The sequence below is a fragment of the Haliotis rubra genome, unplaced genomic scaffold (assembly GCF_003918875.1).
Source record: "Haliotis rubra isolate DU_JTF1 unplaced genomic scaffold, ASM391887v1 Scf791, whole genome shotgun sequence".
NCBI lineage: Eukaryota > Metazoa > Mollusca > Gastropoda > Lepetellida > Haliotidae > Haliotis > Haliotis rubra.
This window is the reverse complement of record NW_025767514.1, coordinates 319,398-338,046: the sequence shown is the minus strand read 5'-3', so window position 1 is coordinate 338,046 and position 18,649 is coordinate 319,398. Positions and strand designations below refer to the sequence as shown.

Sequence of the window (18,649 nt, the reverse complement as noted above, 5' to 3'; positions counted from 1 at the left end):
GTGTCTATAAAACCATGTCTTAAATATTTCTGAATTTCTATAAAGAGATGGGACCTTGAATTGATTTAGCTTACTCCATGTGGATCGGAGACGAAAACTATGTGAGAAGAATAGTGACTTTCTGGAATATCGGACGGAGGAAATATAAGTTTATTTCCTAACTATGAGAACATTATTTGTTTTGATTTTTTGTCACAGCATACTTTTTTTACATGTAGGGTGGGGGTTGGGGTTGGGGGTATATTGGTACATTTTAGGAGTAATTACATAGTTCTGTCATTTTAATTATAATTCACTGGAAATGATAGCGAGGTTTGTTTTAAGAATCTTGCCTCCTTCAGGAAACGTGGAAAGGTAATAAAAATAGGTAATAATCGAATCAATTATAAATAATAACTTAATTGTCTCACATATCAGATTCATGTAAATTTAAGGCAGAACTAGGCAAACAAACACTATATACATATCATGGCTGAACAATCACTTGGTACTAAGATAGCTAGATTGTTTTAAGATATATTTGGTCTTTAAATAATATGTTTACTAATAAGATTATTCAGAGAGTGATCACTAGTATCATCACTCATAATATAAAGTTATTTAAACATCCAGAGAATTTGAAAAAAACCCAAAGGCTACGTTTTGTTCACACTCAGGCACTATTCAGTCTTGGAACCAAATAACTTACAGAATTCTAAGTTGACTGTTCATGTAACTGGAATGGATATTGAAACATATCATATTCAACCCCGATTTCATGTAATACTTCTTAGAAATCATCAGCTTTTGAGGAGGTTACCAATATTTGAAGACTGAGCCAAAACAGTGTTTATTAAGATGTTGGTTTTGGACAAATTGTTAAAGGTTTGTTGACGCTTATTTGGAAAATAAGCTTAAATTCATAATTAATTGCACACTGGTTTAATTGCAGGAGGTGAAAGCTTCAGGACATTTTCATGTATGTTTTCCTAAACTTTTTGTTATGACTTTTACCAAATTTTAAAGCAACTTTAATATAATTTTGATGACACTAGTAAGTATCTCAGAAAAGGAAATAGATCAGAATTAGTGTTATGTCCCTAAGGGATATGGTCTCAGATCTAATAAGATTATCATTGTTTAGAAGCAATAATGTCAATATGTAATTTTATTGACAAAAGCTTTAAACTTTGAATATGTTCTTTGCCTCTTATTTACATTAGTAGTTAGCAGTTAAATATATCTGAAGAAAAGCAGTATATTTGTATGTTGTGTAACATTCTATTTCAATGCTAGTTAACTGTTCGGATTACTGTGGATCCTCTGTTCAAAGATTTTGCATCACACGTTTCCTATTTATGGAAGATGTGTCAGTGTACAGGTGCAGACTGTATCTTGGATTCTTTGTGTTTATGGTGGTGTGACATACCTGTAGATAAATGCTGGCAGTTCATGAAGTCCATTATAGTGGAGGTTTGTAGATTAGGATTCCACAACAAAGTACACATAGAAAAATAAATTGGTAAGGATTATTAAAAAAGCCAGTGTCATTTTAAGATGGTGTACAGATTTTGAAGAGAAAATGTTACTGAGAATAGCTGCAGATTAGCTGCTGAATATTTGCTTCTGGGTATGTCCAGATACATCCATGTTAACAGGTCAAGTAACGTTTTCCAGATAATATATACAGACAAACAAGGTGGACGAAGTAGTAGACGGGATACTGTTTTCCTGCGTTGTTCCTTGAAAGGTAGAAACCCATGTTTTCACAAAATTCTAATGTAACTAAATTTGAACAAGGGATAAATAAATAAAGGTGGCACGCGCAGTTTTGACAATCTTTTTATAGATACCGAAACGATCTGCAACTTGCACATGTGGTTGTGTTCACGGTTTTTATAATATTACGATGGGAATTTTTTAGAAAAAGCAACAAACAACATAATTCAGTTACCTTTCCCCTGCTAATAACTTTCACGAACGTGAATTGCCGGATAAATTATTTGGTAGAAAATACGCTTCATTTTTCATCGGGCATGTAGATCTACATTTTCACTCGCCAATTATACAACCTGTCAACTAAAATATATTGAAAATAAAATACGTATAACTTTCCTTTTTAAATATCATTCACAAACGACGGATACCAAAGTACAACAAACAGAATTCATCAACAACATTTGCAATCACGTACGTTTCACCGGCGGTGACGCCATTGTGATTAGTCAGTGGTTGTCCCCGCTAACGTCAAAAACGAAGTGGGCGGGGCTTATCGGCCGGGACTGGATCGGTCTATTACAATACACAGCCCCTAACATAAACAAACAATATCTAACATATAAATCCTTGTAAAAATACATCCCTATTTATCCCTATTTGTGCGGCAAAACGTTCGTAAACATTTACCTACCTGGAAACGGAAACAAATATACCAAGATAACGGTCAGGCAAAACACAAAATTTGCCACTCATACTCCATCATGTCCCGTTGCATCGTTCAAAATGTCAAAAACTGAACCATGAGAGTTCAGTTCTCTGCAAACCTTCCCCGAAGGCTGTCACTGCTATGTTCGTACACTTTGAAAGGCTTGGCCACAATCCAGGCCCAAATGATGAGAACAATGTTCCAAGGAATCCCAAGTTAGTCGCATGTACACAAAGCTGCACTGTCACTCTTCCTCGCATGCCGGAGTGAGGCACGTACGTGAAATCATGATCGACACTCGCCAGTCATAAAAATCAACAGTCTTTGATGAGTTACAGGTTATAGGTCGTTCAGAAAAGGATCTATTCTTCGATTCTGCAGGGTTCAGGTTCGACAGTCAGTCAAGTATTTTCCACTGTCACTTCGAATTTCAACCTTTCGCGAAGTGTAAACACTGGCTCGTCCGTCATTTCAAACTGTTGCGTAACTGTCTACTTCCAAGAAAATAAGTAGGTCAGACGATTCCATTATACTGTGGCCAGGGGGGTACAGTAATACGGCACACAAAACAATAGGCTGGTTTCGGTCTTGTCTTCAAGCTCTTAGGTGTTACATCATTGCATTGAATAAACAGTAGTTTGTTTTCTTTGGACAGAATATTTGTTATGTTGCAATGTTAAAAAAAATACGAACGGAACCTACCACTCCTTTATCAGGCGAGTTCAATCATTCGCCTCTCATCCCATGCCGGATTACGCCGTGTCTTCCGCAGGACGAGGAAGTTCGATGTTAAATCGGTTATGGTAGAAGGGAGATAAACATACTGTGTTTGGAAATTAGATGAATGTAAGGCCGAATATTGATAGTCTCTAAATTTTATTTGAAGCCGAAGCCGTGTAGCGGCTTCAAATAAAATTTAGAGACTATCAATTCGGTCTAACATTCATCTAATTTCCAAACACAGTACGTTTATCTCCTATTCTACCATGAATCAAGAAAATACTAGATTCTGATTGGCTGTTCAGAAAAATCAGACGGCATCAATTGTGGATTGACGCTCATCTGATTGTAAGGCCGCTTCACCGCGCATTAACAAATCTTATTGTGAGAACTACTTCGGTTTGACCACAATGATGGCGGATCATAACAACAACTTCATGGATTTTGACGCTGACTTTCGAATTTTCCACATAGGCAATTGGAAATTTTTGGAATAAAAATGCGTTTGATTTCATTGCGCTTCACTGCGCACGTATAGAACACTGCCGCACTACTTCAGCTTGACCACCAACATGACTAATATCAACACAACAGACGTGATGGAAATGCTGATAAAACATTTATTTAAACTCGAAAAATACAATTATTATATAAATATGCAGCAAAACTTTAGTAAACATTTACCTACCTGGTAAATGGTATATTTAATTCCATTAGAATGGGAAATTTGCAAGATAGATCTAACGGTCTGGCAAAACACCACATTTATGCCACTCATAGTCATACTCCATCATATCCCGTTGCATCGTTCACAAAATAATTCTGTTGTCTGCCAACTTTCCCGAAAGGTGGTCACTGTCATGTTCATCTACTTTGAAAAACGCTTGGACACAGTCCAGTCCCAAACGATGAAGACAAAGTTCCAAGGAATCACAAGTTAGTCGCATGTATACTATGCAGCAGCACTGTCACGCTTTTGTCGCATGGCGGGGGTGGAAGCAGTACGTGAAATCATTATCGGCCGGTCATAAAAATCAACAGTCTTTGGTGAGTTACAGGTCGTAGGTTGATCAGGAAAGGATCTCTTGTTCGATTCTGCAGGGTTCAGATTCAACAGTCAGTCAAGTATTGTCCACTGTCACTTCAAATTGCAACCTTTCGCAAAATGTAAACACTGGCTCGTCCGCCATGTCAAACTGTTGCGTAACTGTCTACTTCGAAGAAAATAAGTAGGTCAGACGATTCCATTATAGTGAGGCCAGGGGGGGTACAGTTTCACGGCACACAAAACAATAGGCTGGTTTTAGTCGTGTGGAGTTTGGATGAAAAAAAACCACAAGATCTCGGGTATTACATAATTGCATTGAATAAACAGTAGTTTGATTTCTTTGGACAGAATATTGTTATGTGGTAATGTTAAAAAAATACGAACGGCATCTACCGCTCCCTTCACAGACGAGTTCAATTCGCCTCTCGTCCCATGCCGGATTACGCAGTGTCTTCCGCAGAGCGAGGAAGTTCGATTTTAAATGGGTCATGGTAGAATGGAGATAACCCTAGTGTAAATCAGAGACATGCTTTACTGAATTGATGGCGACTAAATATTACAATTGAAACCTCACGCTACGCGTTCGGTTCCAATTGAAATTTAGTCGCCATCAATTCAGTAAAGCATGTCTCTGATTTTCAAACACACTAGGTTTATCTCCTAAATTGTGAGGCATTAGCATTGTGACGTCATAACTGTAAACCAATTTGACGCCATACGTCTACGGTATTACACTAGTTAAATATTGCTGTAAAAAATATTACACTGCAGTATCTTCCACGGGCGAGTAATAAACAATAATAATTATTGAATACTGCTTGAATTAAAGCAACTTCTTAATAACGTAAGCTATTAGGGTTGCCTATTATTTTGGTTGGTTCGTTGTTATTCAGTCATATTCCGCATTAAAACCACGATATTCTATACATTATGATTTGCATTTTATTGTCAAGCGACCAGTCACAAACATGTCAAAAACACCATATCTCTTTGCTGCGGTAATGTTCATGAATCCCATAAAAACTGCAACCTAAAACACTTCCCTTCATGTAGATTTTAGTTCATTATTTCATATTGACTGGGGGCAGTTGGGGTTGCCTTGTGGTTAATGCGTTGAAGACTCCGGTACGATTTACATGGGCACAATGTGTGAAGCCCATTTCTGGTGTCCCCTGTCGTGATATTGCTGGAGTATTGCTCAAAGTGGCGTAAAACTGAACTCCCTCACACTCGTATTTATCGGCGATCATACACCACCTTTGTGAAACGGGACCCTGGACTCCGGGCAGCAGACCATGGAACGTGTTTAGTCCAAAACAAAGTGATCTAAGTGACATGCTAAAGTATATTGATTTAAATAAGTACTTGAAGTGTATGTCGTTACTGACGTCGTCGCCTGTCGAGGAATGAGTAAACACTTTCTGTATCAAAACTGTTTTGGATATGTTTATGCCTGGGGGTGTCAGTCTGGTATTTATGAAATGTAAACCTGTTGAAACAACCATGTTGTATTGTATGGTCTACGGAGGCCGACCAACTTATGTAAGTAGTAGTAATTGCGGTTTGTCCCAATGAATGCGAATAGCGTACACTGCATCCCTAGGTGATAAGCCCAACAGCTGATTTTCAAGAGCGAACCCCAGATTGGCACAGACAAAACATTATCCGACAGAAAAAAAATCTTAGAATTCCAATGTTAAATTCCCAGTACATAATAAATAACTGTTTATGAATCACATTCAAATCGTGATAAGCCTATGTTGCGTATTCCGATAAAGTGACCGTATCACAAACACTTGTAGAGGCAAGTGTTGCACTCCGTTGTTTTCGCAAAGCTTTTATTTGTAATTCATGTTTTGATTATTGTAGTGGTATTTTAGAGTTGCATAAGGATTGTCGGGGAAACGGTCTAAGGGGAGATAATGCCGTTCTTAACCAATGGTGGTGATATGCCGATGAGAGTTATTTCCCTTCAGGGAAAGATTGTGGCGAACGACGAAGCTTGCTTTGCAGGGGCGGATACAGCTTTTTGAGGGAGGTGGTGCACATTTCATTTTCTTCCGAGATTCAATGGTCATTTAACAAACTTTCAGCACCAAAGGGGGGATGCGCGACCCCTGCACACACACACACACACACCCTGGATCCGCCTATGCTTTGTATATTGGTTATATAATCAGAGCCCTATTCCGGGCATGCGGCGTAAGTGCCACAATGAACGTTGATTTACGTCCTGCTTCGAATAAGTCAAAAATGAAACTTCATAATATAACGGAATAAGGTCGTGACAACTGACGACGTGTTAATGATCCGAGTTCAGTTCGTCCCCAGAATAATCTGAGTAATGTAACTGGGATAATGACCCTTTTAGACGCGCGGGGTGGACGTTTTCTTGGGGATTTTTATTTATTTTTTACTCGCTCTCTTTCTTCTTCTTGAGTGAGTGAGTGGGGTTTTACGCCGCTTTTAGCAATATCACGGCGGGGGACACCAGAAATGGGCTTCACACAATGTACCCATGTGGGGAATCGAACCCGGGTCTTCGGCGTGACGAGCGAACGCTTTAACCACTAGGCTACCCCACCGCCCCCCTTTTCTGAAGATAACAGACTTTGTACTGACCGTGAAGCAAGACTAAGTGCAATACATGCAGATAAGGGTTGTCCTTAGATGCACTTTGCGTATGATGTCAATAACCTGATAATATCTGTAACTTGTCCGTAATAATTTTGCCAATTTGCCTTTGGAGGGGATATTATTTACGTAATCGCTCATATTTCTTTTTATTTAATCTTTCTGATTCCTCCAATAAGGGAATCGTATCAAAACACATCCGAATAAATATGGGATAAATCGATTATGTCTACATATGTGTCCTGTCTTTATCTCCCCAGGAGGGTAATTTCAAATTATTCTAATGACGAGTTTTAAACGTATCAATACAGTAAAAATATATCAAGAGACTCGGTGTTCCGTAGATATCTCGTACTAAAGGCATAGAATAAATTATTTAGAAACTAAATTTTGTGTAAAGTATTTTGAGACGACCAACACCGTTGCATGACTGAAAGCATTAGTGTGAAACGCGACACCGCAACGTAACCTGCCTCTTTCAGTAATACACTCATGTTGAAAAGAAAGACTATTATACGGTTGTTGTTAAGGCTTATCAGCTACTTTCAGTAAAACACACACACTTAGGCCCATTGGATCAAACAAAAAGCTTAAATAATCGACAAATAATTTCTTCTCGACTGGTTCCGGGTTTTTGCGTTGTGAACTCGCATGAAAGACTCACAACAGGTCATAAGTTCATTCGAGAGACTTCCTGAGAATATGATAATTAAATCTCTGAATCTGTGATATTTTTTTTTCAGTTTTAAGCACTCACTAACCTAACAATTTTCAGACACATGTTTATAAATGGTCTAACGTGTGTTTGAAGCATATTATTTTATGTATGCGATTAGCTAATTGTTTTGTATTTTCTATTCAAGCTCATTTCAGAAGCGATGTTGGAGTGAGTGAGTGAAAGTGTGTTGGTAAGTGCTCAAACCTGCAACACTAAGCTTCTGCACTTAAGGACCCTTGAAGATCCGTGTTTGAATTGATCTGCAGCAACCCATGCTTGTATAAAGAGGCGATTAACGGGGTCATGTTGTTGATCACTGGATTGTCTGGTCCAGACTCGATTGCTTGCAGACCGACGCCAAATAGCTGGAATATTGCTGAGAACAGCTTCAAACAACAAACAAACCTGCACTTAACTTGTCAAGACTTCACTTATCTTTCTAAATGGTGTCATTTTCAGAATCAATGGTTCTCATTCCAAATTATATACGTCTGTCGAAATGTTGTCGCCCCTTGGTACTTTCGGCGACAAGCCGTTCTCTGATATTACTGAACGCCCATAATCACCAATTGCTTATTACACTACGTAGTATGGTGTTATTTTAATATATTCTTGACAATACATCGCGCGACCAAACCACGAAATGGAACGTATTGTTCGCAAACACCTCAAGAAAAAATTCCAGATCAAATGATATAACTGTTCTGGTTCCGTGCAGGGTATCCTAAGCTGACCTGTATAAGGTTAGGTGGTTTACCAGTCAGAACACAGTAAATTGTAAACAAGGGGAGGTAAGCACGGTTTCGCAAATATATCCCAGTTGTTTCAGGGCCAGTTATTTGATGTGTTTATGAAAGAGAGCAGTATTACATCCACTTGAGTATGTTTATGTATCCATTAACCATGTTTGGCGATCCAAAAGAAACATATCAACGTCACAAGAGGCATGTTTGAAAACTGTGAAATAATTCTCACCCTTCGGTTGCTGAGAAATTGTTTCCACAAAAAGAAAGCCGTTGTTCCGGCAATGTTATCGTGGATCTAGAGTGTACTGTTTGCTGTTGAACAGACCAAAGGGACTATATATTTTTTCGCCGGACAAATTGATGAGGACTTAAACCCCATCATCTGAACGAGAAGGGCAAATCTGCATAGATTCGAGGAGATGGCACCATGGCTGTACGGTCAGTGAGATCGAAGTATTGAGCTTGTGGGACAAGACCAAGGGATTTGTTGATTCTCTCCAATTACACGCTAACTAGTTCTTCAAAATGCTTCACGTAGCTGTTGTCGTGTGGTTTTTACTCATCAAATCATCCGCGCCCCTGAGCCAGCCCGCCGGATGTGAATACAAGGACGGACTGTTCACGTGTGGGTTCAAAACTTCAATTCCTCTCAATGCCAATGGATTCGACCCTCGACCTCAGAGGCTAGTTATTAAGGATGTAAACGGCGTCCTTGAAGAATCGTCGTTTATAAACTTCGCTCAAGTAAACGTCTCAACGTTTGACCCGAACTATTCATCTTCCTTAACGATCATCTGCGCCACTGGTGGGTCGGCCGTGCTCAGTTTGGACAATTCCTCTTTCTCAGGGATGGATTTTTATCAGGATGTCCGGATTTTAAATTGCCAGTTCAACAGCGTTCCATCTGGAGCTTTCACAAACCTTGGCACAGTCAATTTGTTAAGTATCAAAGGCGGTTCCATCGACAACCTCGACATAAACGCGTTTCTTGGTGTGAACATCAAGAAAGATACGACCATCCCGACACCTAGGGGAGAATTCGCCTTGTCCAACACCAAACTTGCTCAGGGGGGTTTGAGTCGTGGTGTCCTTGACCCCTTCACGGAGGCCAGCGTTCTGACGTTGAACAATTGTCGTATTCGGGTTATGGATTTCGCGTTGTTCAGCAAGATGAAGTATCTGAGCCGTATCAGCTTGGACAACAACCCGTTCACCTACATCGGCAACAACATCTTCAACGGGCTTGAGAGTCTGAGAACGGTTAGTATGGACAACGTGCCGTGGACGTGTTCCTGTGCGGCGTTATGGTTCCTACAGTTTGCCGCCGACAAAAGGATCGAGCTCCAGGGAGATATGATGTGTTCATTCCCAAAGGAATACAACAGTAAGTTATTTTAGCATATACTCAACTTTATAAGGCAACTAGCGATAAGAAAATACTTCTGAAATGCGCTGATGTGTATATTGATGTCAACACGCTTATACACTGGGCTCCGGTGTTGCTTTATCTGCAGCAAGGTTGAAAGATGTCACAGTATCTTCCATCTGGAGGGGCTAACCAGCTTACAAAGGACGATAAGGTTAAGCAGAGGGTGTGGAGGTAATGGACCCAGTGTGCGACCACACGCGGACCTCTCATTTGACAAATGGCGCCATATAGCTGGAATATTGTTGAGTGAAGCTTTAAACAACAAACAAGCAAGATCTGTTGACAAACAGTCCGCTTCACAAGTCGATTTGGTGAATCCGTAATGTGCATTGTATGTTTCCTTTGCTGTGCAAGTATCCTCTGGTCATAGTCTGTCAGCCCCATATTTGCTCAATCAACTTCGGGTGAAACTGCGGATCCAGGTAGCTAAGGGACGTAACTTTGCGTGATTGATTTGCATTATATTATCTCCATATTAGATCTTTATTAACCACTTTACTTTCATCCTTGTGAGGCCCGTGAAGATCCGGGTGAGAATTGATCTTCAGCAACCCATGCTTGTAAGTGGTGACTAACGGGATCGGGTGGTCAGGCTCGTTGGCTTGGTTGACACATGTCATCGTATCCCAATTGCCTAGATGGATGCTTATGCTATTGATCACTGGATTGTCTGATCCAGACTCAATTATTTACAGACCGAAGCCATGTAGCTGGAATATTGCTGAGTGTGGCGTAAGACTAAACTCACTCACTCACTCACTCACTCAGATGAAACAGCCTATCCAGGTAGCTAAGAGACTTAAGTCAGCGCGATTTGTTGCTTCTCGTTGAACCGTTTGGCGACCGCCGTTCACTTGTAACATAGGGAATATTTTGGCTCAGCACCCTTTTATTTTCACACAATGATATATGATCCTGCAGGACGTCAGATACTGAAATCAGCGAATATTCTATGTTACAAGGGACCACCCTGCATCTGTACGGTATCAACGAATCAGCGCGTTACTGTTCTGAATGTAATAAAGTCTTATGTCTGGTTTGTTGCAGGGAGGCGTATAACAACGTACCAGGCCGAGGTGTGCGGGGCGGTGGTGGCGTGTCCTGCTGGGCTAAGGCCGAGTGAGTACCACTACCATACAGCTGTACAACAACTGTGAAAACTGTGTCATTATACTGTGTCATTCTTGCTTGTCATTATTAACATCAACAATCAGTGATACGCCTGTTATAGGGCTATGTTTAAGGACTGTGCAGACAGGCACGGATTCGTGAGTGCCGTTGTACGAAATAACCTTAGCGCTACGACAGTCCAGGTTAAGGTATGGCAGTTACGATAACCTCAGCACTAAGGTTGCTTTGCACAACGGTACCTCCTGGTCAGAACATACCCCCCATTACGCTTGTTCTTCGAGTTGAGTGATCTGTTCTTGCAATTTAGCCCATTTCTGGTGTCCCCAGCCGTGATGGTGCTGGAATATTGCAAAATGACGTAAAACTAAACTCACTCACTGTTACAATTTAATTGAATGCGTGTCCTCATAATACAATGTGGTGTGTTTGATAACATTTGATGATGAATCTGGGTAAGTCGCAAACTCTGATCGTATGTCTATTATGGAAGAAAAGCATCTTGATAAATATGTAATGTGGTCTCGTGTCTTTTCAGTGTCCGGGATTTGTCTCACGTGGTTACAGATCCTCTCCTTCAGCATTACATTCCTCTCCTTCGGTGTCATTGTCGTCTGCGTCGTCTTCATCCTCAAAAACAGACGCGACATATTCAGGAAGATGCCCACGAAGACTCCTGTCAAGTCTGTGGACGGACACAGGGCCGCGCCCAGGAGAGTCACGCCTTATATATAGCGGACTGAATGACCAAATAATCACAAATGTCCTAAAACATATTGTCTCTGTTTATCAGTATCTATCATTTCAAGTTCAGTAAAATATTCATTATGACTCAGTGTCCCTCAAGTAAAACATTCGTTCAGTTTATTAGAGTCTCAATTAAATAGTCCATCTCCATAAAAATATTGTCTCAGTTTATGAGTGTCTCTCATTTCCTCTTAGTGAAATATTCAACATAACTCGTGTCTCTCAGTAAAACATCCCATCTCATAAAGCAGTCCATCTCAGTAAAACAACACCTGAATACTTTTATAAGAGTATTAGATCATTGGTGAAAAACCCCATTTAAATAATTTGATTCAGTTCGGAATTAGCATTGTTTGTCGAAAGGGGTCTCAAACTGGAAAGGCTCTCTGGCGTGGCTGATTTGAGGGGACGTTCGCAAAAATGTCGACCGCTTGTTTATCTATCTTTTTTTTGTTCACGGGTCTTTTGATACATATTGTTTACTCGGTGTGGTATATTTTAAATCAGTTTAATTTGCCGTAAGGGACAGAGGTTGGGGAGGTTATTCTTTTCAAAGTGTGTCTTACATAAAGCCGATGTGGACAATTGGCTTGAATTTATATTGCAACTGTACTTTGGGCCATGTGTCCTGAATTACGAAATAAACTTGATTGATAATTGATTGATTCATGTCAAACAACGATGCTGACCCGAATACCAAGTTACATGGTTGTGCAGTGGGCAGTGTTACTGACCTCTGACATCTTCTTTAGCAATTCCGGACTTTTGCGTATTTTGACTTTCGACCTGGAACACTTGACAATATTCTTGACCAGCACTATGTAGTTGAATGCTCTCATTAATGCTCTCATTTGTTTGCAGTGAAAACTATATCCTGATGTATCTAAACCGAATTTGAGTGTCAATAAAGTAATATAACATTAAGTGACTGCTTTTCTCTTCTGTCGGTCTTCCATGAATAGACCTATATACTGGGGCCACATATTGTTGACCATGGGTCGCCATTGAATTTCAAGAGTTATTTCCCTTAGCCTTGTCTGGACCCGCTGATCATGTGATCGAATCCAAAACTCTCCCGGGAATAATTCGCAAACCCAACATATATGGAACCATTAAAGTGGTAAATGTCTACAATCTGCGTCATTTGCCTGATATTAAAGGAACCCGTGAAGGTCCGGGTTAGAATAGCCCTTCAGCAACCCATGCTTGCTATAAAAGGCGACTATGCTTGTCGTAAAAGGCGACTAACGGGATCGGGTGGTCAGGCTCGCTGACTTGGTTGACACATGTCATCGGTTCCCAATTGCGCAGATCGATGCTCATGCTGTTGATCACTGGATTGTCTGGTCCAGACTCGATTATTTACAGACCGCCGCCATATAGCTGGAATATTGCTGAGTGCGGCGTAAAACTCAACTCGCTCACTCACTCACTGATATTAAAGGTAGTCATCAAACTAGAAGTCCTTAGGCAACATTCCCTTTCCGCCACACGCCTTCATTGAACGTTTCTCGAAAACAATATACTCGGGTATACATTACGAAATTCTACTTTTTGACACAATGCTATGCGTGACCCATACCGTTCGCTACCATTTAGATAGAGTTGTTGTGATATCGGAATGGGATGTGTATTCCACTCCAAAGGGTTTTTTATGGGAAGTTATATCCTAGATGAAAATTTCCTTCGAATTATTTTCCAAGATTTTTGTTTCCAGAATATTTTCCTTATAGGAATATTCTACCCTCTGGAAACTTTTTTTTTAACCCCGAAACATGAATCATTTACAATGTTATTGGAATACTGCCCAGAGCAGCAATAGGGAAGACGTTGCTGGAGGGGCAAAATGTTGTGGTGTATATTCCGGTCGAAGTTTAGGTATTCCTTTCAGATTAAACTGTTAAAAGCTGCTTTGATACCATAACCGGGTTAGAATTGGTCCTTAGAACGAATTTGTATCGTAAAATTTGACTTATAATGGTCAGGTGGACAGGACATGTGGCATGTCGTACATGGTTTGTATCCCCAACCACGAGAAACGTTGACTGCTTTTAAACATTAACCTATGGTTTTTTTTCTGGCCAGTGATCATTTACTGGCCACCGTTATATTTAGATATCAATTCCATGTGATTTCCAAGGTCATTTTAGAAATATTCTAAGATATATCGTTTCCAAAGCGAATCTCTATTATAAAATCTCTTGATAGCTTAGTCATCGTAACACAATTATCGCACTCGTCGTCATTTACTTGTTTTTCGTTATCTCACACAAAATATTCAAGTGGCACTCACTTGTTTTCTGCCGGAAAATAATTATTTTGTGCATAGGCGGCGCGCTCCAAAATTTAGCTTCAGAACAACGAGCTCCATCCCAGTGCGTGCTACCGTCATAGCATAACAAATCATGAAGGAGGTATTGCTGTGAGGAGCTTACGATGACGTCACGACAATCAGACCCTTGTGACAGCGGAGGCGTGGTCACGCAGCTGTCAGCTCTGTATCTAAAGCGGGAGCATATCGGGACACTTTCACAACTGAAAGTTGTTCGCGACAGAGTTATCTCCCCTTCTGCATGTTATCCCCATGTCCGTTACCAAAAGCAGTAACTTCTGATGGTTAATGGCAAATAACATTTTAACAAGATACAGGTTACTCCGATGCACCTAACCTGACATTTACAGTTATTAGCTTACAATAAACAACTAATCATTTCCCATGTTCATCGATATTTTCAACCGTCAAACATCACGAATAAAATTTTAATAACCTTTTCAGTAGCATTGAGTTCAGCTCCATTTAGACTTTCGTGCTCGCAAAACTTCGTTTTCCACAGGTCATTTATTCATAGAGTTTCCATTGCGAGCTGGTGTAGTTAGATGAATTCTCCAGCTACCTAATACGATATTTTAATTACCGCTAACATAAATATTTAAACCGTCTTTTTACGGAAAATTGCAAATATAACATAACCGGTGTTCATGCAATTTGTTACCCTTAAGAATCATTCATGTAAAGTTTCTCTTAAAACTGAATAAACAGGTTTCATGCCTTTACACGTTGCTTTTCATAATGCTAATGTAGCTGTCATCACCAACACTGTTTAACTCGGGAAAATCAGGTTCAAACAGGTAAAAAATAAAACACAAGGATATGTTTGCGATTCCTTTTATTGTATTAATTCATCCAACATAAATGCACTCCATGCTGCTACATATATTTATATGTCATTTCCTGATGACAGATTGGTAAACCAAACAACTTACCATATTAAAACGGCGCTACGGGCTCTGCAGAAAGTGAATTATGCTGTGTAGCCTGCTGGCGATCAACTTTAATATCTAATACAAACACCATCAGCTTACTACTCATGGGCAACACTGACGAAGATAAAGTACGTGGAACATGTAAAGTGTGAGCTTCGGGTCTCTTGTTGTTTGGGAGGAAGAGGATATCTCAAACAATCCACACAAATACATAGGCGTAAAGATCATAGCAAGGTCAAATATGCAAATTAGATATGACCCATGCACTCAGTTGTTAGAGCAGACGGATGACCGGACGCCGGATTGCGTGCCATGCCACACGCCTATCGGGCCTTTCAGGCCTGTGGAGCTAAAAATTAAATAACATGAACCATAAAATGAAATTTCCAATCCCATTAGTGACTTAACTTTATTCACCGAACCTTAAACTCATTCAAGAAGCGTTTTTTTTATCTATGTGTTGAGCATTTAATTAAAAAAAACCCATGTAATTATTGCCTACAAAATTTTAACAAACTCATTTCTTATGGAAACATAGGAGGCTAATGACTTCATTGTATTTTACCTTAACCAGGAAGCTAAATTGAAAACACTAAACTGATCGATGTTCCTACAAACATGAAAAAGTTCGAAAAGCAAGATCAGCTACCTTTTAGCTCTCAAAACTTAATGTAAATACAGTAAGGCGAACCAGAAATGGTTTAACTTTTTTGTTTCCGTTATGTTAACGGAAAAAATCAAGTTTTTGTCTTTGTCAAACTGTAAACATTTAAAATAAACCTAACGCTATCATTCACAATGTTATTTTCGACATGGGACATTGCTATTCATTCACAGCAATAGGAAACATGTACGCATACATTATTTGAAAGCACACTCGTATACAGACTAGATTTTGATGTGCTCCAAACATAATAACATTCTCAAATCAAATAACGGTTTCCTCAAAAGGAGAGGGACATACAGACGCACGGTGATATACTGATATTTTATCTCAATCACTTTACATCTTGGTTTCTAAACAACATCCGAATGATATTAAACGTTCATCCAAACATGAGTTTACTCAACCTTGCACACAGCAATCACAAGCTGAAACTATCATACCTCATCCTTAGGTATATTTCATAACAAAAGATAATAATAAATTTATTTTTTCATGTGGTGAAAATTATCATCTAAACCAAAAGCAAGCATAAGCACGGCTTCTTTGCATTCAGCTCTCCTACCCAACCGACATCAACACGGAATTGCTTGCTTGAACAAAAATAAGTCTTAAAACAAGACAATATAATTGCATTAAATAGGCAAACTCAATTAGATGTCAAAAACATTGACAGAGCATATCTACCCCTCAAAGAATAAAACTGTTAACCATATAGACAAGAATACAAAGAAGCAAACTACCTGCAGTAGTACAAATTCTTTTACTTTCGTGGTTGAATGATGCGAGTCTCAAACCCACATCTTCGCCACCAGGGCTCACTGTGGTCATAGTTAAAGTCGAGGTTAAAGTGTTGTAAGGCTGAGTTCTGGCGTGAGGTGTCTTACTGAGTTTTAGCCCCTCCTCGAATACAACCACTAAAGTACAGGAATTTGTACTCTTGCAGACAGTGTAATCCAGAAGTCGGCTTCTGTGCATTTGTTCCATTAAAAGAGGAGAAAAGTTTTGATATTATGTATGCCAATAAAGAAACTTGACTGTCGGCAAAGAGTGCTATATCATGTAGCATATCGCGGCGAGGAAACATCACACTTTTAACATAATTCTTACTAGTTAAACTTCCTCCTCTGCATGTTTAACACTTCTGTGAGGTGAGACCACTCAGTCTACGTCACTCGAACTAGCTAGTAGTTAACTGTGTGCCAGTTTTCATTTTGACCCTTTTATAATTCTCCAGCAAGGTGATTCGGTTTTGCTTCTGGAGTATTTGTTTCAAGGACGTTTTTCCATGATTACTTGCTCTGAAATACTGTTTAGTTACGATATCGTTAAGTTTTTCTAGCCCCTGCTGTGTAAATCCAATCAAATTTCCATGAATTCCAATCAGTTCAGGAACATGATGCTGAAGGATGTGAATATACGGGGTAACATCACATCTCTGATACGCATCTACATACAGCTTGATCCATGAATTAATCTCAGAAGACACTTCATTCACATTTGGGTGCACTTGATTTCACTAAATCGTTTATGGAGTGAAACCCATGCCAGACGGATTGTATAACGCCTGCCCTCTCTTCATCGTCAAGTAATTCAGAGGCTTTAAATACCTTTGAGAGTTTCAATTTCTCGGGACCTTGCAAATCACGAAACTCTATTTTCCGTGTATCTTTGTTGATAAAAAATTCAAAGTTTATCCCTGCTTCTTTTAATTGTTTCTCCAGTCTAGACATGTGTTTAAGCTTATTTCTATCAAGGCCAGCTTTGAAACAAGTGTTTGTCTTTACATTGTCCAACAGTCTCAATTCACACACAAGAAGACTGAACAGCTTATCTGTAACCCTCAGAAAGAGATGCAGTTGGTCAATCACCACGTTTCTTAGAGGTATGTTAGGGAAACAAAGGATCGTTTGATAAAGAATAATCAGTTTTGTTTTTCTCTGCATTTTGTCACTATTCGATGCCTTATAATCAATTCGCGCCCCTTTGTTTGGATCCGACATTGACCATTTTTCTTCGACACGATAACGTTCCTGTTTTGAACACTTGCAGTATATACATGTGTGTTGAGATGCAATAGAACTTATTCCTACAGCAATGAGTAAGAACTTATAATCTCCACCTAGATAAAGAGTAAGTTTCAATTGTACACCAGCTATGGAGATCCACGTTCCATTTAATTCATCTGTTTCCTTCCCTTAAATTGGAAAGGGCCTGAGTAAGTTCATAGTGTCGTTCCCTAGTGCATACAATGGCTAGAGGGTAATTTCCCAGCGCAGAACCACATTTACTATCGTTAAGGATAGTAAAGCCACGTTTATCACATGCAAGTGTTTCCCGATCCGTGTCCCATCTGCCGAGATTTTTACTTTAAGACATGTCCCGTCAATATAAGCATCTGGGTCATTTGCGATCAAATTTGGCACAACAGCATGTAACCGCTCTCGGAGTGACTGTTCATATCCTAATCCGTCTGGAGTTTCCTTTATGATAAAGTTACTGTTTAACTGCGAATATGTCTCTTTAATTTTGTGAGATCTGGGAAGATTTTTGAACAGCATAGTAAGTTCATGATAAGCATTGCTGCTTACATTAAACACATCTAATACATACAAGAGTCTATTCAAGCTGTCTTCCCTTATTTCTTTTGTCTTTTTTTCAAGGATAATTTCATCGTGTTTGCCACCCTTTTCTATTAGTATTGACAAAACCTTGGTGTTGTCCTCTTCAACAAAAGATAGTGCATCCTTACACTGCTCAATTTTCCTTTTCTTTGCATAAGAGTGAGTACAGTCAGCTAGTATCTTCCTTTTCCGATCTCTGTCCTGGACCGTCTGGGGAGCCTTTACTTTTCAGTTTACATTCGGGTTTTAGTGCTTCCACTAGTTTAGTTTCTAACTGCTGGTTTTCATGTTTTAAATTATCAATGATGCACTCCAAGTTTTGTTTTATTTCATTAACTTTTAATTCACTGCGATGTCCATCTATACTTACATTCCACTTGTATTTTTTTTTTTTTTAGAAAGATTGGCTAAAAAAAATGTCTGAACTGCCTTCCACCTTTCCTTTTACACGTTGCTGCTTGTTTTCTGAGTCTGAATAATTCTGATTTCATATTGTCCTTTTCCCTTTCGCTGACAATATAAG

The 18,649-nt window shown here is 39.4% G+C and overlaps 2 protein-coding genes across 2 annotated transcripts; one reads left to right on the top strand and one right to left on the bottom strand.

Moving 5' to 3' along the window:
* The first annotated feature begins 8,795 nt into the window (after nt 1-8,795).
* LOC124261219 (protein slit-like) lies at nt 8,796-11,562 on the top strand. Its single transcript, XM_046695542.1, has 3 exons — nt 8,796-9,654; nt 10,747-10,818; nt 11,366-11,562. The coding sequence occupies exons 1-3, from the start codon at nt 8,796-8,798 to the stop codon at nt 11,560-11,562; spliced, it is 1,128 nt and encodes a 375-aa protein (XP_046551498.1).
* Nucleotides 11,563-16,682: 5,120 nt separating this feature from the next.
* LOC124261218 lies at nt 16,683-18,511 on the bottom strand (the record flags this gene model as incomplete). Its single annotated transcript, XM_046695541.1, is given in 5 exon segments — nt 16,683-16,994; nt 16,996-17,694; nt 17,696-17,817; nt 17,820-18,227; nt 18,352-18,511. Coding segments are annotated over 5 exon segments (1,701 nt in total), but the record flags the coding sequence as incomplete, so codon positions are not given.
* Between the last annotated feature and the right edge of the window lie 138 nt (nt 18,512-18,649).

What these genes read in the sequence shown, in the direction of transcription:
- LOC124261219 (XM_046695542.1), top strand. Translation starts at nt 8,796, where the DNA reads ATGCTTCACGTAGCTGTTGTCGTGTGGTTTTTACTCATCAAATCATCC. An exon ending in ATTCCCAAAGGAATACAACA is followed by an intron (nt 9,655 to 10,746) that starts GTAAGTTATTTT and finishes GGTTTGTTGCAG; the next exon opens with GGAGGCGTATAACAACGTAC. An exon ending in TCCTGCTGGGCTAAGGCCGA is followed by an intron (nt 10,819 to 11,365) that starts GTGAGTACCACT and finishes GTGTCTTTTCAG; the next exon opens with TGTCCGGGATTTGTCTCACG.